Source organism: Platichthys flesus, chromosome 4 (assembly GCF_949316205.1).
Source record: "Platichthys flesus chromosome 4, fPlaFle2.1, whole genome shotgun sequence".
Lineage (NCBI taxonomy): Eukaryota > Metazoa > Chordata > Actinopteri > Pleuronectiformes > Pleuronectidae > Platichthys > Platichthys flesus.
In genome coordinates, this window is record NC_084948.1 from 13,651,857 (window position 1) to 13,678,453 (window position 26,597).

Consider the following 26,597-nt stretch of genomic DNA (forward strand, 5'->3'; position numbering starts at 1 on the left):
TAATAGCAGACTCACATAGAAAGACTGTTGTAAAAACGGATGACATGACAGTTCCCCAAAAGTGATGCCAAAGCTTCTTGATTTCCCCCTGGTGGCTGGCTGCAGTATTGGACTTGAATCCCAGGCTACCAAACAAGTTTGTTTATTATTTTGTAATATTTGTACATATCAAACCAAATTTACTTAAAGTTAGTTTTTGTCATTTTAGGTAGCAATGGTATCTCAATATATATATATATATATCCGACAGAGACATGGAGCCATGGAGATCTGTCGTCCATCTTTATTTTCAGTCCATGGGGCCCAGCAACAGTTGTGTGCCCCGGGGCCCTGTAGGAGATCGATCAGGCCGTGCATTGCTGTTGCTTTATTTATTCAAAAGTTAAAGTGATTTGAATTATAGTTTCTAAAATGTGTTAGTCTGATGTGTTAAACTATGACGTGCAAATGATTTTCCAATATGTGACCATGATTTGTATATTATATTCATAGTAGCCTACTTCCCTTTGAACTGCTTTCTTTTTTTGGATCCTATATAAAGTTGTCAGTGTTGTTGTTGGACGCTCAGGGATGCGCATGCGCAATGAGTCTCCAGCGGCACCGGAAGTCAGAGTCAGCTGTGGAGCAGAGGACAGGTCACATCATCACTTCATCTCCACACAAACAAGCCTCCTGCTCAGCTCCATGAGCTCCGACTAACCTCAGCAGCCACTCGACAAGTCAGTCAACACCAGAGGACGAAGGAACCCAAAACAGTTTGATGAAAAAGGTAAACATTTCACCTGGAGAGCTCGACAAGCAGCTCAGCTAACGCTAGCCTCACCTAGCTCGTGCGCTAACGACGTTGTTTGGTGACGTGACTGTGCGTTTGTTTCGGAGAGTCCACGTTTTTAATGATTCATAAGATTTCATATTAATACACACCTTTGGTCCAGTGCTGGCACCAAGGCAGCTCAGTGAGAACCCGAGGAGGCAGTGAGTAATGTGAGTGGAATATATCAAATACTTTTAAGAGGGAACTATTTCTTCTTTCATTTCTGATGGATCCTCACTGTGGTAACTGTACACATGATTGTTGGTGGGAGACAAACAACACAACCTCAGTCTTTGACTCATCGGTTTCAATAGAAGAAAAGTCCAATACACATCCATCTAAGGGTTTAACACTGTGAAGCACAATGAGGAGGTATAACACACAACTTATTGACCTCAACTTTGTTTTGCTGTTTATTTAAGTGTTTGTCATTCTCTGTCCAAAAGAAGAGTTTGAAGCCACAACTCTCACTGAGTAGCAAAGATCAGTTTTTAAACTTAAAAGGAAGTTATAAATTCAACAATAGATACTCAGTAGTTTTAGCCCTGTTTCGTGGATGTGCCCTAAGGCTTCAGCAACATTTTCTTTATATGAATCAATTGGAAAAAAACTTGCTGTCACTCTTCCTGAATTTCTTTATTTTCAGGCTTTTAGAATCAAATATGCGTCACTGAGTATGTTGTCTGGTTTGTGTTTGTTTTGCAGGCGACTGACGGGAGATGTGCGCTGCTGTGTATGTCCTGTCCACGGTAACGGGCTACGTGCTCACCTCTGCCCTGCTGATGAAATGTCCCACTCTACTGCACCGAAGGAAGCGGGAGAATTTCATCAGCAGACACATTTCCCACCGCGGAGGTGAGTCAGTGGCACTCGTTCAAATTTCAGTTTTCTCACAAAGTCCCACTCAGAGAAAAGGATGCACAGCAATTTGTAGTCAGTATGTGATTTTGTATATTAAGTTGCTAATATTTCAAAATGTAATTTATCTGAGTATCAACGTTTGGTGATAATTACTAAATAGTCCATGGTTTGTAACTTTTTTTTTACTTTACTCTAGTTATTTGGACCATTGTGCATTTACTTTACATTACATTACATATCAATTATCCAAAGCGACTCAAAATAAGTGTATTCAATAATGAGGGAACAGACCCAGAACACCTAGAAGTAATTAAGGACATTAGCTTCAAAAACGCCAAACTACAAAGTGCCATATATAAGTGCAACTAAACTTTATTATGATTACATTTTTTTTCTGATGATGGTTATTGGACCCATTATGCTTCTTAATGATAGCTAATTACTTGTATATTTAGCAATAATAGATCTGTCTACCTATTCCACCTCTGTTAAGAATATTTTGTTTATAGATGCATTTGCATGTTTTGATTGTATTACAAAAGTCAGTGTGTTTGCTTGTTTTGAGCTGTGTATGCTGCTGCCGCCATGACCTAAACTTAAAAAATAAAAAGATTAATAAAATGACACATGCACTTAATAAAAGGTTGGATATTTGAAAGATGATTAGCTAAAGAAAGCAAAAATAAAATGCCATCATAGGTTCTCCAGAAGATCCTGGGTGTCCCTGTGTGATCTGTATCAGCAGTGAGATCAGTGTTCCAGCAGTTGGTGAAACAGTAATGCAGATATGAAAACCCCAGAGTGTCACCTGTAGTGTTTCCTTTTTTGCATTGCAGGTGCCGGCGAAAACCTTGAGAACACCATGGCAGCTTTCAAGCAGTGAGTATAATACACATTTGGTAGAGATGAAGCAGTTCTGATCATGATTTGACGACCAGCCATGACTGTAAAGTGTTGCTTGCACTTATTGTCGATAGCAGTTCCACCTTGTCGTCAGTCCAAGGAAAGAAATCCTTGCTCTTTCACAATTTCTTTCCCTTGTTTAGAAAGTTTTCTGCGACTAACCCCCCGAAACAGTTATTCATTTAGTAACAGAGCTAAAACATATCGGTATAGATGTAGCCTTCGGTCTCTTGTCATAAAGGTTAGATGATAAAGTGCTGTTATTTCTGTTTTACGAGTGTAAAGTGGTTTATGATTTTATAATGTGTGTTGACCTCCGTGAGCTCGGTGCTGAGATCAACGATTGAAAGTCTCTGGAGTCTCCCAGGCATTGTGATAAATGCAGTTTGTGTCCTGCTTGTTGAATCATGCAGCGCTGTGGATCTGGGCACAGACATGCTGGAGTTGGATTGCCACCTGACCAAAGACGAACAGGTTGTGGTTTCTCACGACGCCAACTTGAGGAGGGCGACTGGTATCAATGCTGATATCTCTGACGTCGCCTACGCTGTGAGTTACTGCTCTGAAATGTCTCTTGAGTCATCACATTTCCATATCTGACAGAGAGAGGCACTATATGAACAAAATTATTGGGAAACCTCTTGATCATTGAATTCAGGTGAATCATTCAGTGTATAAAATCCAGCACCTTGCAGTCAGCCCTTAAAACAAGTGTGACAGAATGGCTCGTTCCAAAGAGCACATTGAACTGGAGTGTGGCACTAAAATAGGATGCCACCGCTGCAACAGGTCAGTTTGTGAAATGAGTTACAGAGCGGGGTCGCTGAGTGCTGGGGGGCATAGTGTGTAAATGTGGCAAACGCTCCGCTGACCCAATTACTGCTGGGGTCCAAACGTCCTCCAGCTTCAACATCAGCCAAAAACTGTGCCCTGGGAGTTTCATGGCATGGATTTCCATGGCCGAGCAGCTGGGGTTGTTTTACCGGGGGTGGCCTAGACCCCCTAGTTACAGGGAAGGGAAATCTAAACGCTTCAGGATACCGAGACATTCTTTGCTTCCAACTTAGTGGGAACAGTTTGAGGGAAGGCCTTTTTTTCTATTTAATATTTGAACAGTTAAATAATTTTGTTCAGTTTTTCTGCCGGCATTAGCATGTAAAAGACAAGAGGTCGAAAGGTTCACCTCTATTTGAGTTAGAAAACAAACAATGAGAAACCTTGTTACCAGAATTATGTGAGGGAAGTTGAGTTTTATCCCAAGTCATCTGATTATGTCATGTGGAACTATCAGCTGATTAATAAAACATTGCTGTTATTTTTAGTTATATACATCTTTGATGATCTAGTCCAGTCTGTTACTAATAGCAGTTGCTTAGTACAGCCCCTTTTCCATTATTTCTCTTGAACCTACTTTAGATATTCACGGAAGATTACGTTTGTGTGACCTTTGGCCTCATCGTAGAGAAGCACAACGTTCTTCACATTGATCTTACTGTGTCATGTCCTCTCTGGGCTCCTGTCTCGTTTGTAAAGACTGTCAGTTCCGTGAGCGCCCTCTGGCTCTCACAACGTCTGAACCTGCCCTAGCTGCACAGGCTCTGGCTGGAGGCTGTCGTTCTTGTCTGTTAACCACTGACTGCTGTGTGCTCTTCACAGGAGCTACCTCCATACCTCTGCAAGCTGGGAGTTACTTTTCAGAGGGGTGAGCATTACGTGCACATGGCTGGTGGAGTTACTTCAACACTCACTCATATACAGATGTTTTATCAGAAACATCACTCGGTGTGCTCTACAAAGTGAACAGCTACATGAACATTCCGAGTGCTCTATGTTTTTATCGAGATAAATACACAAATATTGTGGCTAATATGGCAAATACAATTAAGTTTGCAACCTGTCGTCTATCTGAAATATGTTCAGTTAATTATGTGACGCCGACTGTGTGTTTGACCTGTCCTTGTCTGTGCAGAGTGTTTCTGTGAGGGAGGGGAGGACAAATGCATCCCTCTCCTCAGGGACGTTTTTGATGCCTTTCCGAACACCCCTGTCAACATAGACATCAAGGCCGACAACAACAAGCTCATCAAGAAGGTGTGCGCGTGCGTGAATGTGTGTTTTTCTTTTGATCTTAAACCCTCCGATCACCGTTTTCTCGTGTTTTTTCTCTTTATTTTTTACTTTCTCAAGAAAACAGACTTTAATATGTGTTTATATATATATATTTTTTTATGTGTATAGTTAATTAGTTTTACTTATTTGTAAATAAAATGGTATTGAATGGTAACATTTGAGGCTGTAAAAAAAATCCTTATTTGTGTTTTACTGCTGTGTTTTATTGTTGGAGTTTTGAGTTATAGTTACATTTTTCAGGTGTCTGAGCTGGTTGTGAAGTACAACAGAGAACATCTGACTGTCTGGGGAAACGCCAGAAACAAGATTGTCAAGAAGTGTTATAAAGAGGTAATTTGATATGAGCTGTGTGGCCTTAATTGAATGACAATAAGATGCAGAGTTTACTCAGTTTTCTGAAATTATTTACTTTCCGAATGTCAATATTATATTCTAAGTTACCATTTGCGCCAATAAGTTCAGGAAGGGATTGAAAACAAATAACAATGTGCCATCAGTTATACTATAGTTTTTATTTAATATCCTTAAAATGGGATGAGTAAGTTGCTGCAGTACTTATACTGTACTGCAGGATATTAAAATATTAACAATGATTTTGTATCTGCTGTGTGAGGGAAGTCAGTATCTATCTTTTTGTTTCAGGTAAAAAAACCAAACAAATCATCTTGTGTCTTTTTAAAAGTATAGACTATAGACCTGTAAACTGACCCTGAATCCTGGTTTTGTGTTTGTGTTTTTCAGAATCCTCGGATTCCAGTGTTGTTCAGCTTTCCCAGAGTGTTGCAGCTGTTGGGCCTCTTCTACACTGGCCTTCTGCCATTTGTTCCCCTCAAGGAGCAGTTCCTAGAGATCCCCATGCCCTCCATTATCACCAAGTGAGTTCAGACTAATGGAAATGAGATCTGTGGAAAGAGCTGCTGGAGAAGGTAGCACTGGGCTTTACATTTAGTTGTGACTCAACATTTCTTGTTGGGAAGACGATCAAAAGGACTACAAAAAAACAAGGGACTGGAAAAAGAACTGCGATACATATTCAAAAAAGAAACACAAACATTTTAAACAGACTTTGGCTTACAGTTTTCAGAATGGTCATCTGTATATTACTGGTTTCACATATTTATGCATTCAAAAATGACTGAATTAAATCCTTTCCTAAAAGATTAAATTAGCATTGGCAACATTTGCAGTTGCTGCTCATTCATTATCAGGAGAAGGTGGATCTCAACACAGCTAAACCACAATTTGATTTCAATTTATGGTTCAAATATTAATAATTTTTATCTTGTGTTGAATTAAGCTTAAAAGTTCATGATCGAACTTGGATATGAAAAGGTATTTTGACAAGTTCCATTTACTGTAAAACTTCCAGACCTTTCAGTCACATCTTGTGGCCTTCATCAGCAGATATGACCCATACGCCACAAATTGGGATTAACATGATTATTTAAATCAGCAATAAACAGACCCTGTGCTAGTTTTTTTTACTTTATTTACTAAGATAATTCCTTACTGAAGTCAGAGATTTGCTTTGTTGTTGATGAGCTACATGCATTAAATGTACTCACCTTCTAACTGTTTGCAGCAAGTCCTCTGTGTTTGTGTTGTCTTGGCCACAGAGCCGCTCTAAACAAAGTTGCTCACTGAGGACTGATTAAAAAAGACTTTCACACCCTTTGCCCTGTTGGGGTGTGTTAGTGGATCGTAAGGATAAATGTCACAGAGCAGATTAAACATGCTGAACACTCATTAGGATTAGATTATCTCCTCTATTACAATTCTGTTGTCCCTCAGTATTTATGGTTCACGACAAAGCTATTGAGAACACAATTCACCCCTGAAACACAGTGACTGTCATTGTATGTTGACGAAGTATCAATCTGTTGTGATAAAGGTGCACGACAGATATAATGTGATTGGGACTTGTTGTGAACATTTCCCTTCATTCTGACTTATTTACGTCGACTTCTGTTAATGATTTCCTTTATTTCCTAGAATGAATTTGAACTTGTCTGAACTCAGCTGTTTTTGTTGTTGTTTGACAAGTTAAATTGTCAATAGGTTACCTTTTTGCATGTCACATAACCCGAAAGGTTACGCAAACTTTTGATCAAGTCTGAAAGCCGCAGCGACACATTAGTGGCTTTTTTTTCCACAATTGAACAATATTTTCTGTGTGACTCTGCAGACTGAAGGATCCTGAGGGATTAACAAGGGGCCTAAGAATCGCCGCCTGGCTTGCAGACAGGTGAGGCACTCGCTTGGTTTGAATCTATAATGATTTATAAAATGATAGTTTCATACATTACCATGACTAATGCAGAGCCTTTAGAGTTCCTATTAAACTTCACGCTACCTTTCTTAATCTGACATGCACTTAACTCCAGATTATCCCCTTGAATTTGTCCAGAGACGTTGTATTTCAAAACGCCTTCGTCCAAATCAGTTCTGCGGAAAATCTCCGGATTCTATGCCAACCCCCTAGTGAAACTCCGGATAATGTTTGGACCCGATTGTGTTAATATTCTCTGGAGTTCATGATTGAAAACGGCTTTATACTTGTGGTTTCTGTCAACAAATATTTTTCTCTTTTAGATTGCTGATGAGGAAAGCTCTGTTTGAGCACCTCACTGCCAGAGGCATACAGGTAAGATTGCTTTTGTATAAGCTCTAAAGTTGTCCTCACAAATGAGAAAAATCCTTCACATTCTGAAAGTATACAAAAGCACACACATCCAAACTTTGTAAAGATTTAAATCTGGAGATGAGGGAGGTAATGATTCAGGCACAGGCCCCTCTTTGGACCCAACAAATCTTCTACACAACAGCTGACTAAATATATAAATATATGTCTCATGTTGGCCGTGAGTGCTGCTGTTAAGAGGAAAGTAATATTTCTTGAGCTTAGTGTGACTCCCTCCGCTGTGTGTTGTGTGTTTTTCACTGTACGAGTTGTGCGTCTGGCTCAGGTGTACGTGTGGGTGCTGAACGACGAGGAGGACTTCCAGAGGGCGTTTGACTTGGGAGCCACAGGAGTTATGACAGATTTTCCCACCAGGCTTAAAGACTTCATGGACAGGAATGGCTTCTCAAAGCTCCAGTGACCTGCCAGACTCTACCTGACTAATCCACTTGACTCTAATCTGTATTGTATGTGTATCTATAAAAGAGGTCGTAATGGCCATTGAAATATGCCGTTTCCAAGTCTTATCAGTCTTGAATATGGCTTTTAACTTGAAAATAATTGATTTATTTTACTCTTGTAAAGATTTAATTCAAGCTTTGTTTACTGCCATCCAGTAAATTACAGTTTGCAGTATTACTGCATGGCATATTGCGCTAGTAGAATCACCAGCAGATGCACCTTGATTTTGAAATGTAATGTCAATTTATGTCTGTTTTTTTTACAATCTGTCACACGCTGATCTAAGCCAGTGTGACACGCCACTCGTCCAGATGTGTGCATATGTGCCAGATTCAGACAAAACATCATTAATACGGGCTACTGCTCAACATTTACAGTACATTTGAACAAATTCAATAGAACTGTGGATTTGTCTCTAAAAACCTCTGTTTTATATGATATTTGTTAAGATGAAAGGTTGTACTTTGAATGAATACATAGTTGTATATCTGTGTGTCGTTTCCCATTTCAAGATCAAATTGAAGTGAGGTATCATTCTCCATTAATGGATCTGAGAGAGAAATTTTGCACAAAAAAAGGACTTGATCTTCCTTATGTTATTGAGTTATACCTCTTTCACCTTTGTTAGTGTGATCATCAACAGCAGTGAATCATATTTAAGAAACATGTTTAATATATGGGATTTTACATGTTGAATGATGGCTGTATTCAAGCTGTGTGAAATTCAAATTGATTGAAAGACAAAGTCAACAACACCTCGCTGTGAGTTAGTTTGAATGTGTAAAGATTATTATAACGGATGACCACTCTACTGATGCTCTGGTTTTCAAACCTTTGACCTTGCAGTGATGCTCCATAATGAATGTAGTATTGTTTGAATGGATTGTGTATTGTACTGTCAAAACTGTGTTGGAGTTTAAATTACTTCACCCTGCTGTTCATTTGATATTGAAATGAGATATGCACAGGTGTAAATCTGATTTCTGATATTTATACCTTGTATATCGAAAAAGACTTTACATCACTCATTTTTCCAATGGAGAAAGACTTGTGATCAACCAATCATATTTCAGATCTTACACAAATTATTACACTCTAGTATTGTAATACAATACCTGTGCAGCATTGTGTGGGGATTGGTTTTTGCATGAAATCAATATCTGACAAATTGTGGTGTTTGAATTTGTTGAGTTTGACAGAACCAGTGTGTGGACGTGTGGCCTGTCAAATGTCACAAGTGGTTAAAAAGGTGCTTTTTTATCAATAAAAAAAGAAAATGTTATATAAGTTGCGTGTATTTATAACAACCTAGAAATATGTAATATTAAAACGAAGGTTTTTTTTGTATGGTAAAATATCTGGTAACTACCTGCAGTCTGACAGCAGGTGGCAGTGTAGACTGGAGGGATTTAAAGTTTTTTCCAGCTGAGAAAACGTGAATGAAGCCAAAACACGTTTTACTCCAGATAAATCCACAGTCGATACATTCTTATTCATTAATTAACAAGTCTAAGGTGCATTTAAAACATCTCACGCGACCAAACGAGCATCTGCCATAAAGCGCTCATTGAAAGTTTCTGCTGGAGTCTGTTCTTTATAGATAAGTTAGGAAAATGTGGGTTTCCAGTGATCTCATTGGTTACTCGTGTCTACGTTTTGACCAATGAGCACAGTGTTGCTATGGCTGACCGGTTTGTTGATTGGCTGAAGCGGCTGTCAGTTATTCATCGAGCCAACTCGGCTTAATCTCTGGTCAAGATAATTCACTGTGTGGCTGAGTGCACTTTATCACTTTATGGTTCGTATTGAGACGATGGCTCCTATTCACAAAGAAATTGCTAAAGTTCCTAACGCAGTGATTTTCTTCCAATGGGACACATTGTAACGGTAAATCTCTTTTCAATGTTTGTCACAAGGGAAAAGACTCAACGATATGAAACTAGTCTTCAATTCAATTTTAATTTAGTGTCAGATGAGGTTGAGAACTTACACCGTTAAACTTACACTGAGAAAACCACAACAGTTCCCTCAACAAACAAGAAGTTGGTGGAGAGAACACAACATCCTCGACCTGTGGGGTGAGAGAGGAGATGTGTAGTGTTAAGACACAACACTTTGGAGGATAACCAGATTTCAGCTGGGGTCAGTGCCCCCCCCCCCCCCCCCCCTGTCCCTCCGCTGGATCCGCCCCCGAAGAGAGAAGCAAGAGAAAGGGATACAAACAGATAAAAACAACAATTTCAATCAACTTTATACCAGGTTTATCTGTTTGCTATAACTAAAGGAAACAAAGAGTCATGTCAAACCTACATGGAGTTTGGTTTCTAAAATATTATATATTTATATATGAGAACTGCAGTACTAACTAGGAGGAGGAACACAAAGGCCATTTATGCTAAAAACACGATGTAAATTTTAACGTTTCATGTCGAATTTGAAGATGGGCGCTCACACACAATTGGTTACCATTTACTTCAATTGGATGGATTTGGCTTCAAGGCTGTTTACCCCTTGAACTCCAAAAGTTGTTTGTGGACTCAAACATGTCACCAACCACCATCGGCATAGTGAGTAGATACTGAGTGAATTTGCATTTTTGGGTGAACTTTAACGTCTACATGAAACTCCAAAAAAGACACAGGAAAGACATTTTCTGTTTTCCATCTTTTCCGACTTTGCGCTCTGCACCATATGATTCTCCTGCCCTATGTAAGTAACCTGTATGTTGTTGATCCATATGTGTTGGAGCATCTTTGTGCTCATCACCACTTCACTGTTGTCCTCTGGTCCCAGTTAGTAGATACATGCTTCTTGTCCACCCTTGCACATTCAGTTTCCCGTTGCACTACTGTATTGTCAACAGTTCACCTCTGTTGCACATAGTGGTCAGGCGTCTTGTGTACACTGAGCGCAACTCAAATTCCTGGTATTACAGTACTGTTAAATAAAGCTGACTCTGACTGTACAACTGTTTTCCTACGAACCCGGAAGTAGGCAGCAGCGCCCCCTCTCTCTCCGGCTGACTGGCTCATCACGCTCTGCCTCCGTCTCTTCTAAACTGAGCTGAGCTGCGCGTCAAAACATTGCGTCTCCTGCAGAAGTCGCTGGGCCGAGGAGAAGCGCAGGGGACTCGCGGCTGGAGGCATTGGTCGCCACTGACACGAGGAAGGAGCTGCCACATTTCCTGGCTACGTGGAGATCCGCAGTTTTTTCTCCCCTCCAAAGGTAAAGTGATTTCCCTCCGCGCTTTGCTGGATTTGTTGTTACGCACGTTCCTCACGTCGCTCCACGAAGACCTCCGTGGAGCTGCAGGCTGTGCAGGACTTTTTCTGAGCATAGATGAGCATGCACACGTTTTGTAAACAGACAACAAAAGGTGACATTTTGTGTTTTATATGTTGTCATCACACAAATGTCCAAACTCTTCCTCGTGCGTGGACTGATGCTGTCTCTGTGTGCGCGATGCGTCTTCTCTGGGATGGACCTACAGTATCTGCTGCTTGTTGTTGTTAGCACGCACGTTGTTCGTGTTGGCAGTCGTGCACGTATGCGCCATCATCCGCTGTGCACGCGCCTGGCAGTGATTGCGCGCGTCAGCTGTGATCAATGCGGGGTTATCACGTCACGATGTGGTCGTGAACACTGACCACCTGATTCCCATCTGTGTGTGTGTGTGCGCGTGTGTGCGTGTGTGTGTGCGTGTGTGTGTGTGTGTGTGTGTGTGTGTGTGTGTGCGTGTGTGTGTGTGTGTGCGTGTGTGTGTGTGTGTGTGCGCGAAGCATTGTTGAGCTGAGGCATCCCCACCATCTGTGCTCCGTGTGGTGGCTGAAGTTCTGCCCCAGATAAAGTGCAGCACTGCCTGAGACTATAATCATCCCCAATAATCACATGCACACACACACACACACACACACTGTTAACCTCAAACATGCACGTTTTTCTATGTTTACTGTTGTGTTACATTCAATAGACGATGGGACACTCATTCTAAAGTCACTGAGTGCAACAGTTCAGGTGTGCACAGCCTCCCTCTGTTTTCATTGCGGAGTGAGCCTATAGATGGTTATTGATCACGTCAGGGGGCAACACACACTGATCGAAGATGATAGGGTCAGAGAGCTGCAGGCATTGAAAGGTGATCTACACCACAGAACTTGGTTGCATGAACAGAGTTGCGTAAGGTGTGATGGCCGGCCATTTCTCCTTTATAACCTCACCCGCTTTTTTTGTTGTAGTTTTTTTGTATCGTGACAGTGTTGTCATGTGTTAACAACAACTTGGAAATGAGGACAGTATGAGTTAATATTAGTGTTTCTTCGAGGTGAAAGCTACGGAAAACCTGAATGTAAGAGTCGCAACACTACTGCAGAAGTGACAACACAACTGCAGAAGTCACGGTAAAACATCAAAACCCCAACACTAATACAAAAGTGACCAAACAACTGCAAAAGTGACAACACAACTGCAACGGCTGCACAACGGAAGCACAACCACAAAGCTAGTGAGCAACAAATGATGTTGACATTGAAATTATGCAATCAAGTAAGCTGTTGTGGTCGTGACAGTTCTATGGCCTTTGCGTTTGTGTTATGGCGTCTGTGGTTGTCTTGTCACCTGCGCTGGTGTTGTTGCTTTTGCAGTTGTGTTCTTTTATGCATTCGTGTTTTCTGTTAAGCGTTGGTGTGAGACTCTCAGCCGCCGGAAAAAACAGGCGTCACCCTCCATAAAGCTGCTGTCCTCTGTGTGCATGACCAATAGAAGAAGATAAGAATATATAATGTGGCAATGTAACACACACCCACCCACCCACCCCCACACACACACACACACACCTAGGAGGCAGAGGCATCGCCTCCTCTGTGAGATTTGATATGAGTGAGAGGGGGCACAGGGGAGTTTTATCCCTCCTCTAGTCAGTGATGTCATGCTGCTGCACACTGTTGGTCCTGGTGCAACACTGAATGGAGAGCAGGGTGTAAGTACACAACAACTGTGTCGGTGCAGCTCGTGGGCAGCGTACGACACACAGCTCATTTGAAGCGACACACACACACATACACACACACACACACACACACACTGCTCCTTCATTCATTTTGCCTCCTCCCTGTCCCCGGCTGACTCCCCTCCTCTCATCTCTCTACCCTCGTATATCTTCCTCCCCTCCATCACTCCTGCTCTCAATCATTGTCGGAGACAGCGGCAGCATCAGTGCGTTACATAACAAAGGATTTTTTTGTTGGGATACAAGGGCCCTTTCGGCTGGGGAGACTCGTGGCACGTAACCTTTTGTGATGACACCCATAGATGACCAGAATGGACGGCACGGCGACCTGAAACGACCCGCGGCCGCACTGACGAACAGCCAGAGTGACAGCAGAAAAAAATGTATACACAAACATGCCGAGAGGCGCAGAGACGGACGAGGAGAAGACACAGGCCGGGCAGACTGAAAGATAAACTGCTAGAAGATGGACAAATACCAAAACACACACACACACACTGTGAGGTTACGCAGACTGCCTCTGTCCTGACGTGTCTGATTCGATAAACATTTCCCTGCTGCTGGAGCCTGTCGGGATCTCTGCGATAACTTCTCCTTGTCATCTGATTCTTTATGTCATTTGTTATTCTGTCAGGAGTGTTTTTTTTTTGTGCGGGGCAGCCTGCTTGCGTCAGTGTTTTTTACAGCGTGCCATCAACAACAACCTTTACCCCAACAAAATAGGTTTCCCTGAAAAATGAATTTCAAGTGTGTCCACCCAGCGAGATGTGAGCTGTCACACTGTTCTTGATGAAATGTCAATCAGCGTCACAGCTCGGCCTTGAACAGGTCCAGGACATTTTCATTCACTTCTCATCTTAAGAGCTGCCCGTCTCCTTTTTGTTGTTGTTCTGTCATTACGGTGAGAGAAACTAATATTTAAGAAATATATTTTTAATTACAGATGTTTATGTTACTGTTATACAGTGTCAGAGTTTATACCTCCTAAATCAAAACCATGACATCTCCATGGCTGCTCCCACTTGTTATTTTCATCGCTATTCATCTGTTAAATATACGGTTATTATCCATCCATCTATTATCTATACAGCTTAGCCTCTGAGGGTTGTTCCCAATCCAAGTTGACATTGGGCTAGAGGTGGGTTAAACCCTGTACAGGTCACCAGTGTCTCACAGGGCCAATCTACAACAACCATTCCCAGTCACACCTATGGTCAATTAAGAGTCTCCCCTTAGGAGAACCTGGAGAAAACACACAGAGACTGGGAGAACATGCAAACTCCACACAGAGCTCTTCTTGCTCTGATGTGACAGTACGAACCAGTGCATCTATAAATCTACATATTTATCTGCCTCTATATGACAATACATTTGCCAGACAAGAGTCATATTAATACATTTTGAATACAAGAAACATCGGACGCCTATAACTAAATAAATGGTTTGTCACTTGTGCTTGAAAATGACTTAATCCATTAAATAATCAAACATGTGTGGTACAGTAAACTAAACTCTTCTGCTCAGGCCTCCACTTCCCACACAGTGACGGCATTAGCATATATTTGTAATCACATTAGTAAGAAGCATCTGTCCTCATCCGAAGCCACTTACCAACACTGCCGCTACTGTTGTTTTGGGCTTTAATGAAGTGATACCTCAGAGAGCGACTGCAGACCCTCGAGATGATGTGTGACACGTGTAACGCTGCCCTGCTGGGGAATAGCACTCCGTTAAAGGCATATTAGCACGTTGTGAGAGGGAGTATGTCAACACGCTGGCAGCTAACTGTAACTGCATCCCCACTGCAGCTAGTCGGAGTAAACATCACGTCGGTCCGACCATGTCTTCAGCTGTGTTGGATACCATGTTGACAGTCAAGACGATTTGTTCTCAGCAACTAATGCAGCATCAGGGGCATTGCAACAGGGTAGACAAAGCAAGCAATTACCTGGTGTCCCCCCGAGCTGAGAAGGGCCCCCTGAGAACAGCTGATTACGTCCAGAGCAGCAACTATTGTGTGAGAACTCCATTAAATCCTATAGCCCCTTTCCACTGGTCCAAAAACCCGGTATCATCTAGCCTTTGTCTGCAGTGGGAATGGATTTAAACCGCATTCACTCCCAGGTCAAAGGATTGTGCAGTAGACAGGGGTTTGAATCGGCTCTGGCTATGATTGGTGATGGAAATTAGACACTTAAGTGAAGTGCTAATTTGACAAGAGAGCGAAGTGAGAGCTTCTTAGTGTGTGATGTCGAACATGACGCAGTGGGGGGGGAACAGGAAGGCAAACACCTCCACTGGCAATGGGAAAGGAGTCCGTGATCTTTTTTAGTGAGTTTAGCGGCTGCGTTTAGATGTGGTTGGGGTTTGCACTCAAAATGTACTTTTATTTATGTGTATGCAAAGTCTGCCCTCTGTTTATAATATTCATACTAAAAGAATCTTTTGAAGATTGGAATAGTTTGGCATCATTTGTTTCTTGCTGGGGCACTTTGGGTCCCTTTATGCCCTCAGCCCCCAAAGACCCTGGAAACGCTCCTGTGTAACAGTAGAAGAAATGTAAAAGAAGAAGCTTATCGAATCTGAAGCTCAAGCTTATCTTCCCACATTACAGACAGCACCTACATCTTAAAGTTTAATTATAATCAGATTGCAAATTATTATTATAACATAAAATAAAATATCTTTATTAGGCTCAAGGTGAATTCTTCAAATATTCTATATTGTCTGTCAAACATATTTGCTGAATATGCTGAAATACAATGAGTCTTCACAATTGAGAAGCTAACTAAAAAGCTTGTAGACAAAGAAGCAACAGATTTTTGTAACAATACAGCATCCAAATATAAACATTAGGTTGGAAAATGTTTGCTTAATAGATAAGAACCTGATACGTTATCACTAGATTCAATAATGTTCCATCCATCACGTCATTGCTGATCTTTCGAGGGTCGTGGGGGGAGCTGGGGTCATTCTGACGTTGGGCCTTGAGGTCAGGTGACAGTGCTAACCACTGCACCAGCGTACAGATCAGGAATCAATAATTTGGAACAAATCTATGAGGAAGCTTCATAAAGTTTGTCCTTGTCCTCACCCTGGACTCACTCAAATCAAGAGGATAAAATATACTTTGATTTAACATAAGTCTGTGTGTGTGTTTGTGTGTGTGTGTGTGTTGGGGGGGGGTCAGCTCTGACAACTGCACTGAGCGTGTCTTTGTGCCTCAATCCCACACCGCTGGCGCCGAGTCAGAGGAGAGAAAACAAGGGCACGTCTCTCTGCCTTATTTATTTATATCCCCCACTCCTTCCCATTAGCACTGGAGCCTTTATCAGCCTCCGTCCGACGCTAAAAACAATCGCACCGAAGAGCAGTAAAGTAATGAGGCCGTGCTCTCTTGCTCTGCCTCCGTGTTGTTTGCCCCAAACTCACAGAGGCCTCCTGCTCCCATTCAGTATTTTATAGTAGTTTTTCCAGATGGTTCAGTGATGACCGACAGGAAGGACAGGGGACATAAGATGATGAAACAACTCATCAAATTTACAACAGAACTTTCATATGCAGTCAAAGTCTTGTGGGTGACAAGAAATACTGTTGTCAAGATTGAAAGGTCAAGTTTTCTATATGAATTCAAATGAGAAAGAAGAGTATTTGAACTAGTAGACAATTCAAAAATGTATGTATTCTGGAGTAATTTGAATTGGGCGTGGCAAAATGGCTCAAAAGCCAACATTTTTGATTTAGTGTACATTTTTGCTCTTTTACTCCTAGAGCTTTCATCAGATCAACTTAAAATTTGGTGAGGGTCGTCTCACCATTGAGATTAAAACTACCTTGATTATTGTTATGATAATCAAGGTAGCTTGATTATTTTTATAATCAAGGTAGTAGTAGTTTATTAGGAGTGGTAGTTATATTATACAGTTTGTTGTATCTGTATAATGTCAGTGTCAGTGGTCATGGTTCCTTCAAAGTCTTATATGTTGCAAAGGTAAAAAGTTGATACGATCTGAAGAGAAACAAGAGTTTTTTTGGACCCGAAGAGATCTATTAGTCTGTATGTAGTGATAGTGATGGCACATACGCCAGTAGGAAGTAAGGCTAACTTTACAACTTAAATTAGATTTACAGACATTTTTCACCAATGTGGTCTACACTTGATGCTGTGGAATCAGCTCCTCTAGGAGTTTTTTTCGCCCTAACAGAAAATGCCCTGTAACCCTTGTTCCTAAGCCTAGCTTGTGGAATGGCTAGCCTATCCTTGGATGAGGACCTCAGGTTGCGACTGGGCACAAATAGTGTCAGAAGATCAGTGATGAGCTTGGGTCTGAGTCCAAATCGAGCCTTAAATGTTAAATTAAGTTCCCCGTAAGCCAGTGACACTAGACCTAGGGTAATGTGCTGTCTCTATTTTGTTGTGGCGAGGAGTCCGGCTCCTGTATTCATAATAATTGGGAGAAAATAAAAGCATATATTACAATCTCAAGTTTAAAATTTAATATTAGAATAAAACTACAAAGACACTGCACCACAACAAAGAGAACGAAGGCCTTTTAACTCTTTACTAGTTTTTACTGTATAGTCATAGCGTACCCCTTTCTAATGGCCCCCAAGCCTTGGGATGGGTTCCCAGGCCAGCTTGCTAATCTTCTCAGTCACCAGGGCATACCAGCACAAGTATTTTAAGGGCTCGGTCTATTTGGATATCATGGAGAGAGCATTGCCTGATCCTCGCAGTTGTGCTACGGTAAGAAGATTATCTCTGCAGCCTCATAGACTTAAACACAGAATGTGAGCTAGCGTTGCGGGCGGTGTGCATTGAAAAGATCTGCGTTCAACAGGAGACAGTGCAGAGTGGAGACCAGTGGACAAGACATTGTGTCTGTAACCAATGGCCGCTTTTATTAATTCATTCAGCCAATACTTACTTGACCTACTGATGAATTGCTTGATTTATAAAATGCCACATTGTGAGAATCATCATATTTTCCCAGACTGCAGGGTGACCCTTCCACACAATGGTGCCAAAACAAGAACTTGTGTAGTAGCAATGGAATTAAACACTGGAGAGATGCAGGAAACTCTCACATTTTGTATTTTAGCTTAAACAAGATAAAGTCAACCGGCTTGTAGCTGAGTGAGGCTGTACTTAGGCATAGCAGGACTTTGAAAATATCAGCATGCTAGCACACTCTCAACCACAAATGCTGACATTGTAATATTTTTGCCTACCATGTTAAGTGTGGTAGTTTAGCTATTTAGCACTGAAACATGACAGTTTTGCAGGAATGAAGTCATAAACTAAACCTGTTTGTGTCTGACAATGCTTTTGTATCTTGACCAGCGAAGACTAGGCTGTATATTGGTGTGTTGGTTTACTGTGTGTTAAACCTGTACTGAGATTGAATGAAACTCCTGTAGTAGATTTTCAGTTTAGAGAGGCGGTGGTCTAGTGGTAGAAACTTGGACTATGGGCAGAGAAGGTCTCTGAATCGTCTCTGGTTCGACTCCACGGGGAGACAACAAAAGACGAACCTGGATTGATCTGTCCAAAAATTCAAGAGTCTCCCTACCCTGTCTAGTGCCCCTGAGCAAGGCACCTTACTCCCCCAACATCTTCCCCCCCGAGCGCCGTACATGGTCGCTCACTGCTCTGTGTGTCCTGCACCAGATTACATTTCCCTACCTGCATGAGTGTGCCTTTGCATGTCTGTGCATGTGTTTGGGACGAATAAATGGATCTAAATCTTAATCTTAATATTGCACCCTGTCTCATCACGTCATAGCTTTTTGTGGTTTTAAGAGTTTGACAGATGCAAGCAGGCTGCAGAGTTCTCAGGGCAGACTATAATCCCATCAGCAATTATACACCTGTGGCTCAGTGCGCAACATCCGCTTAAGTAAGTAGCTGTTACACAACCATGTAACCACTAGGTGCTGTTTTACTCCCCCAGGTGTTCGCCTCCCGACCCACCGCCCACCACGGCCCTCACCTGTGTGTTGCGGTGCTTCCCTTGTGAGCCGACCTGGGCTGGCAGTCCGTTCTTGCACCGCCCGCCAACCCCGCCCATGGTCAGAATGACGCGCTCCAAGACCTTCCAGGCGTACCTGCCAAGCTGCCACCGGACCTACAGCTGCATCCACTGCCGAGCTCACCTGGCCAACCACGACGAGCTCATATCCAAGGTAGCCCGACGGCATCGGCAGCGCTGCGCTCCAGTGACTTGACTCACCTTACCAACAGCAGTAGCCATTCGAAACCATTGAGACAGGACTTGCATTCATGTAGCTCAGCTTCAGGTTTTTGTTATGAGAAAAAGAAAAAAGTTATTAACTTTTCTGTGTTGACTCTTTTAGTTTAGAGACTGGGTAAAGATAAATCAGTAAAATATTACTTCTTACTATGAGACTAGTCAATGATTTAAATTAAATATTAATAGAGTTTTTTTCCACTGGTTTGAAAGAACTTTCTGTTGAATGCTCAGTGTAGGATTTAGTGGCATCGAGCAGTGAAGTTTCAAATCTCAGCCAGATGAATAACCTCTTGCCAATCTAATGTGTAGGAGAAGTAAAAACGTGAAAGGCCCTCTCTAGAGCCAGTGTTTGGTTTTGTCCTTTCTGGGCTACTGTAGAAACATTATGGACTCTGTGGAAGATAACCTGATTTATATAAAGGGCTGATTCTAAGGAACAAAAACATAATTCTTAGTTTCAGGTGATTCGATTCTAATGAAAAGATAATTTTGAATATTATATTTCTTTTCTGCTGAAAGATCCCCAGCTTCCTCCACAAAGTAAAAGGCTTTTCTCAAATAACACTAACCCTAGAATGGTTCCTTTAGATTTGAATACTTTATATTTACATCGAGAGCAGGTCCTCTCTATGGAGGCCGGCATGTTTTTTTACAGAAGTCCAAACTGGACAAACTAAACACCTTTTTGAGTTTTTATGACAACTGAAGGCTACCACCTGTTTTCTTTCATGTTTGGAAGGGGAGGTTAAGGTGAGGGGTATTCTGCTGCAACATACAATTTCACCACTAGATGTCACTAAATTCTACACAGTGTGCCTTTAAGTTGATAGCCCGATCTACATGACAGAACCTAAATGGAACCCAAACATCATTTCAAATTTTTTGTTCCATTGGTCCTGACGGGCTTGGGTTAGTTATCCACACGAAAATCTCAAATCTGTTTCTTCACTAAAGGAAACAAACCTATTTATAGAGATCACACTGTATGAGAAAGAAGATTCTTATTGTCAACCGCTATCTTTGTCTCATCTTGTCTCTGCAGTCATTCCAGGGCAGCCAGGGCAGAGCCTACCTGTTTAACTCAGTGTGAGTATCTGTCCAAACCAAGGGTGTAACTTTGGGGCGGTTCAGGTAAAATACTCTTGACAATTCCAAAATTATTATTAGAATAACGGTTCTATATACCAGGATTAATGACTTAATACGTTGTACTTGCCAGATAATACCAAGTAACTTGTATGCACAATTTCAACAGTAAAATTGGGGTTAAAAAAGTGATTCTTTGTTCATGTTGCAAAAATAGAATATGGAAAACCAAGAGTCAATATTTTTCATTCGGTGTGACGGATTACAATTGGGGTTTTGTACAGGCTGGAAGAGGCCAGAAAAACATCCGGGATCCAAAGTGATCTAACATATCCAGGTGTTATAAAGTGGGTTTATAAAGCAGGTTGTTCCACACACAGACGTGGTGTTGTTTCTGAGGCTCTGAAGCAGATGGGGCCAGCCTGTGCCTCGCAGCGCTGTCATTATCAAGCTGAATTGAGTGTGGAAATTAGACCATTTGAAACTATGCTCTGCAGCCTGGTGTCCTATCAGTATGCGCTGGGCGAGTGGGCGTGAGGTGGTGACTCATTCAGAGCCCATCATACAGTAGATGCAACTGAGCAGTTTGAGACACTTTCACAAGTTATTTTTAAACAGTTTTTCCCTGTCTCTGCCTGTCTCCCTCCGTTTCACTGCTTCTCCCCCTCTCAGGGTGAACGTCGGGTGCGGCCCTGCAGAGGAGAGAGTGTTGCTCACAGGCCTGCACGCTGTAGCAGATATCTACTGTGAGAACTGCAAGACGACCCTGGGCTGGAAATACGTAAGTGTCCCACGGCTGAAATGATGCATGGCACCGCAAACTGCATCCAAGGTTAGAGGACGATAAACTGAGAGGCTGCTGTTATGGCACAACCTAATTTTATTTTCGCCCTTATTATGTTTGGACCTCCTCTTCTGTCAGGGTCAGTGCGGCTGTGGGCTGAATTATTAATCAGATTTCTCAGAGCAGATGGAGACAAGAAGGCAAAGTCTTAATTTATCTTAAGGGACTTGTGATGAGTCTTGTGGAAGTAAAAACATCTTGATCAGGTCTTGATTCATCACTTCATATGTCTCATAGGTCAGAAATACCTATAATTAGTGGATTTTATACTAGACAGGGTAGCTGTGTTTTTAGAGCGTAACAGGCTCTGGTTCTGGAAGTAAACCGGAGAAAATTATTTTCCCATTCCTTTTCCTTTAAAAATAGTTTTAAGCCTGCAACCAGGTCGACCAGCTACAAGATGAATCGTGGCCAGAAAACATTTGTTTTGGAGCGAAAACATAGGGGAAATCGAAAAGGTACAAGACTGTGTATAATTATTTCAAGAGTGTTGAAAAAACCTTTCCAACGACTTCCTGTTCGCTTCTTCTTGAATTTAACCTTGTTGTTAATAGAGTGTTGCTTTCTAGTGTATAGTTTAGTAACATGGTCTACACCGGAGGATTTTGGGTGGTGTTGTACTTTGACATTGCAAGTAAAACATGTTTTCTTATAACGCAGCCGATGTTATACAAACTTCTGGCCTCTACAGGATTATACAGCATCGTTTCAAATCTCATAGCTTATGATAGGTCTAACTCGGATGGTTAAAATATTATGGCTGATAATCATAAGCTCTATTCAAAACATAAATAGCTATTTTACTTCTGCAACCATGCTGTTGAGCTCCTTTTCATCACAGCCATCACTGCTCAGTGTCAGTAATTGTTGATTAAAGTCACTTGTTAAATTAAGGTTGACAGCTGGGCTAATATCAGAGCCATGATTACAGTGAGTGTCTGTTTATAGCATAGTATAGCATATCAAAATACACTTGCTATGTTAATTTAGTACAGATGGTATTTAAGGAACCGTGGCAGGGTGAGCAAAACAGAATCCACACATGTTAGCGGTCATCATATCTCCACAGATTCGAGCATGTGCAACTGTCATCACTGAGCCCTGTCAGAATGAAGGTGAGAGTTTACATTATAGGGCACCCTCATAGATTTAACACACATACACAAACATATGCACACGCCTTGTTTTTTGAGTTCTGAGAAGGCTCCGGTGACCAGCTCTCCTTGCCCGACCTCTGACGATCATGTTCACTGCTACGTGTCTAAACCCCAAACCTGATTCTTTAACCTCTCCGCCTAAAAATAGCTTATTTTTCCTCCTGGTGCCTGGAAAACACCTGGTAAACCAGCTTCGAATGTAGCTGCTCTTCTGTGAAGTGTCTATTCCTGTCAGGACCCCACAAGGCAAAGAAAACAGATCACATGCACGCACACGCTCTCAACATTGGGTAGGACTAACGGAGGCTTGCTGTTTATTATCACTTGCAGCAGTGTTGATGTTCTTCACTCGTCACAGTTCTATTGAGAGGTTTGACCCACTGCACTTCTACAACAGGAAATCTGATAATGTGTGTCTGCAGCTCTCAAACCAAAATAGACCAACACAAAACAAGATGCAGATGCCCCACGGTGAGAGCACGTATGTTTCAGCCTGTTGTGTAACGCCGTTTTCAAGGCTTTCAGGGAACCCAAAGTCAGTAAAGGAATTGGACAGTCATTTTCCGCCATTTTAACAGCATTGATTTGCAGCTCTGCTGTTAAGTGTGTGATCTGAAATGGGGGGGAAAGGATTCTGAAAAATTAAGCTGTGTCAAAAATAATGCCCATACGTGTAAATGTTAAATATTTCACAATGAAATATTAAAGATTTTAAAAAGTGATGCTAATGATGGCTAATTAGCGCTAAAGAAAAGAAACGCAAACCAAGTCCGATGGAAATATTTTTATGTTTACAAGTTTTTATATAAACCATAGTACACATTAAGCCTTTGTGGTTTTGTATTGGCATCACATTTGGTTTTCAACCTTGTAATTTTTATTACAAGCTATTTACTCTTAGTAGGTTTATATCATTAAACCTATGCTAATGATGGTAAAGTCATGCTTTTCATAATATGTATATGCAGTTAGAATGAATAAAGGGTGAAAATGTACCATTATGGGTTAAATTTATATATGCCATAGTGAAGATAATTAGTGTGTGTGTGTTGCCAAAACTCTGGTTTCATGTGGTTTATATTCTCCAGAGGAGTTTTGGCTTACACGCCTAACAATACATGTTACAGCCTGCTAAAGTAGAGTAGACTATATCAGTTTTGGAACTGCCTGTGGCCTTTTTGTCCAATTTCTTTCTCTGGAAGATTGTTTGTGGTTAGAGACTCATTCCTGCCAATATAAGGTACGATGATCCAATCACTTTTCATTCTACAGACTCCTCAGTGTTCAGTGACTGACGCTTGTATAATCATAGCAAAGAGCCACGAGCAGAGACAGGACAAAAATGAGTCGAGGGTTACAAAGAGTGTTCTGGACTGTTTTTTTTTTAGGTTGCTAATGTCTTTCCATAAATTATCTTGCCCTCTGTCAGAGATATAAACATGTTCATATCCTCACTCCATCTGTCATTTGAATTAAATGCTGTCCCTCTTTCTCTCCTGCCTTCTGCCTCGCCCTCCAGGAACATGCTTTTGAGAGCAGTCAGAAGTACAAAGAGGGCAAGTTCATCATTGAGCTGGCCCACATGATCAAGGACAACGGCTGGGACTGAGGGACAAGCACCCGGGACATGACTGACCGCGACAGTGGAGGGGGGGTACAAATGGATAGAGGCGGGGGAACCGGGGGGGGACGTGTGTGGTGGGTGAGTGTGTGACTTTGGTTTGGCTGATTTACCATTAACCTTTGTAACTCTCTGCCAATCCCTCCCTACCATGGCTCTTGATGCACACACACACACATGCATGCACGCACACACACACACATACACACACACACGATCAAGATCCCAAACATCCCAGCTCGACACACTAGGCAGGCTTGTATGCAGCTAGCAGGACTAGGTGACAGGCCAGCAATAGTGATGTGCTTTTTCACATTTTTTTGTTTGTTTTCTGAAACATGATTCGATAACACTTAAAAAGGTGAAAACACTCCTTTCATAGCTTCGAGGAAATATTGACATTGTCTGAAGCGCTCCATCTTGTCTAACAATGACGTTAAAGCCAGTTGTTGACAGGTGATTCAGTGGAAACTTTCCCGGAAGGAGGGCAGTCGGCACGTCACGGCACGGCGTGGGTTTATTGGCCTGAAGCGCTGACGGACATTCGCTCTGTCCGCAGCATGAATGAGACGAGCTCAAATCCAGCTGATCGGGGCCGTGCCAGCTGGGCCAGTGATGAGGCCTGGTGCTGAGGCCTGGCACAGAGGCCTGAGCACATGGACGTGGGGAGGGGGGGGGGGGGGCTCACTCAGCTCAGTATGGTCCTGATCCCGTTATGCAGAGGCTTTATGGCATTCTGGCCGGGATCCACTCCGCGTCTTGCTAGTGATGCAGTTGACGACGAGCAGAGTGAGCCCACGGCTCGTCCTAAAAACCTCGCAGGAATTTGCTCTTGCAGCAGCAGCAGCAGAGCAGCTCCCCCTGGGGTTTATTCTTCGTTCTATTCGTACCGTCATGTTAAGTGATCTCGTCATCCCTCCTTTGTATGTCTGGAGCCGGCGGAATCGCTGCGTCCACCTTTGTTTCTTTGTCACATATAATTATACAACTTGGCTCAGGTGAGCGACTTTCGCTGGGATTCCCAAAGGTTTCTGTTGTGGGTCAACGACCATTGATGACGAGACTCCATCAGCTAGTGGGGGGGGGGGGGGGACCCGCCAGTGATCATTCAGACACAAACACAACCCCTGTTATCAGAGAAAAAACAGACTTACTCAGTTTGATTTGAAAACATAAATGGCAAAAGCATGACTGGTTTCATGGGCTTAGGGAAAATGAAAATAGTAAAAAAACATGAACTCAAATAGTAAGTAATGATTTTTACTGAAGTAACGAGGTATAGACATGACCACAGAGGTGTGCATTAAGGATGCATATGTATAAACAGGTAATACCCATCACTCTTAGGCTCTATTTCAGTCTGGGCTGGCGGCAGTTTAACTGCTGTTACACCGACCTTCACTAACATAACAAACCAACTTGGCAACATTGTGAAGCAATGCACTAGATAGATATATTTTATAATTTGTTTTTACCAACACATTTTCTTTTTCGGTTTTGCCTCAGCTTTAAATCTTTTCTCACATTTTTCGACCTCAGCTGACTCACTTAATAGTTCTCATGCATCATGGACCTTGGAGTTATGATACCTGGGTAATATTTGTGGCAACATTCATGGAAATGTATTTTTTCAGATAAGATTCAAAACTACAGATTTGAACTGCACTGAGAAACCTTGTGCTATAATTCAACATCTAATGAGATAGATCACCGTTCAGTTGAGTTGTAAGAAAAGCATTAGAGATTGTAAAAACAAACTGAGTTGCCCTGTCACGTAGTTTCCTGTTATTGTGAAAAAATGCTCTAGAAGTTGCCCTGTTTATGGTGTTACCCTGTTAACTCAAAGTAAACAGTTAACCCTCCTCAGTAATACTCAGCAGCTGCCCGCTCAGTCGGAGGCTACGACATGAAACCCAGCACAACCAAAGAAGCCACCCATCAACAATAAGTTGACCAAACAAGATTCATCCTGTCTGGGCAAAGTCTTGCAGAACAAGGGGGTGTGTGTAAAGCTGAAAGCCAAGGTTGTGGATAGCCTTTCTCTGTGATATATGTAATGCATTATGATTTTGTAAACAAAAAGATCTTAATATATGAATATATTCTATTTACTGTATTCACCACGAGGATTACCATTAATGTCGACCTCTGTGCTACAGACTGTAAATAGTGTTAATGTATTGTGTTTTATCTATGATCCATATGATAATGAATGAATATGATTTAGGACATGTCATGCTTTCTCTCTGGTACCCCACATTGGCTGTACGATACTACTTTTATACTGAAAATGTTTCAATTTTAATGTCTTTTGTAAAGGAGGATGCTGATGTTGACTATATATCATTGGATCTTCATCTAATAAAAAGCACCTGGATATCTGTATGGAATATATTTTGTGCCCTCATGTGCCACCCTTTCATACTGGGAATCAGATTTTGAAAAGATTTCTCGCAAAATTAAGTCATAGTGGCCAAGAGTTTCAGTCCCTATAGGCATGTTTCCCATCATGCATTTTGGTTTTCTTTTATTGAGTTCTTCCTGTCCAGTTAATGACGACATATTTAAAAGTTCATAGGGCTGGCTTTTTATGTTTTCAAGATTGAAGCTTAATGATGACATCATGTTTATTTACAGCAAGACCAAATTGTTTTATATTTAACACATTATGTCAGTTACACATTTCAAATCTGAAGGATTTGAAATGTGTAAGTGACATCAGTTTATGCTGCTTTGATCATCACGCACCTTTCATAAAACCTACAAATTGTAAACAAAAT

The 26,597-nt window shown here is 41.7% G+C and overlaps 2 protein-coding genes across 2 annotated transcripts; both read left to right on the top strand.

Moving 5' to 3' along the window:
* Positions 1 to 588: 588 nt before the first annotated feature.
* gdpd1 (glycerophosphodiester phosphodiesterase domain containing 1) lies at positions 589 to 9,137 on the top strand. The gene is made up of 11 exons (XM_062386098.1): positions 589 to 769; positions 1,520 to 1,669; positions 2,512 to 2,554; positions 2,992 to 3,127; positions 4,235 to 4,280; positions 4,548 to 4,669; positions 4,949 to 5,038; positions 5,450 to 5,583; positions 6,894 to 6,953; positions 7,301 to 7,352; positions 7,675 to 9,137. The coding sequence occupies exons 2-11, from the start codon at positions 1,534 to 1,536 to the stop codon at positions 7,807 to 7,809; spliced, it is 954 nt and encodes a 317-aa protein (XP_062242082.1). The 5' UTR covers positions 589 to 769; positions 1,520 to 1,533; the 3' UTR covers positions 7,810 to 9,137.
* A 1,778-nt stretch (positions 9,138 to 10,915) lies between these two features.
* On the top strand, positions 10,916 to 26,202 carry ypel2b (yippee-like 2b). Its single transcript, XM_062386391.1, has 5 exons — positions 10,916 to 11,075; positions 18,810 to 19,041; positions 20,152 to 20,195; positions 20,868 to 20,976; positions 23,716 to 26,202. The coding sequence occupies exons 2-5, from the start codon at positions 18,925 to 18,927 to the stop codon at positions 23,803 to 23,805; spliced, it is 360 nt and encodes a 119-aa protein (XP_062242375.1). The 5' UTR covers positions 10,916 to 11,075; positions 18,810 to 18,924; the 3' UTR covers positions 23,806 to 26,202.
* Positions 26,203 to 26,597: the final 395 nt, after the last annotated feature.

What these genes read in the sequence shown, in the direction of transcription:
- gdpd1 (XM_062386098.1), top strand. Translation starts at nt 1,534, where the DNA reads ATGTGCGCTGCTGTGTATGTCCTGTCCACGGTAACGGGCTACGTGCTC. An exon ending in GGGAGTTACTTTTCAGAGGG is followed by an intron (nt 4,281 to 4,547) that starts GTGAGCATTACG and finishes TTGTCTGTGCAG; the next exon opens with AGTGTTTCTGTGAGGGAGGG. An exon ending in TCAAGAAGTGTTATAAAGAG is followed by an intron (nt 5,039 to 5,449) that starts GTAATTTGATAT and finishes TGTGTTTTTCAG; the next exon opens with AATCCTCGGATTCCAGTGTT.
- ypel2b (XM_062386391.1), top strand. Translation starts at nt 18,925, where the DNA reads ATGGTCAGAATGACGCGCTCCAAGACCTTCCAGGCGTACCTGCCAAGC. An exon ending in ACGACGAGCTCATATCCAAG is followed by an intron (nt 19,042 to 20,151) that starts GTAGCCCGACGG and finishes TTGTCTCTGCAG; the next exon opens with TCATTCCAGGGCAGCCAGGG. An exon ending in CGACCCTGGGCTGGAAATAC is followed by an intron (nt 20,977 to 23,715) that starts GTAAGTGTCCCA and finishes CTCGCCCTCCAG; the next exon opens with GAACATGCTTTTGAGAGCAG.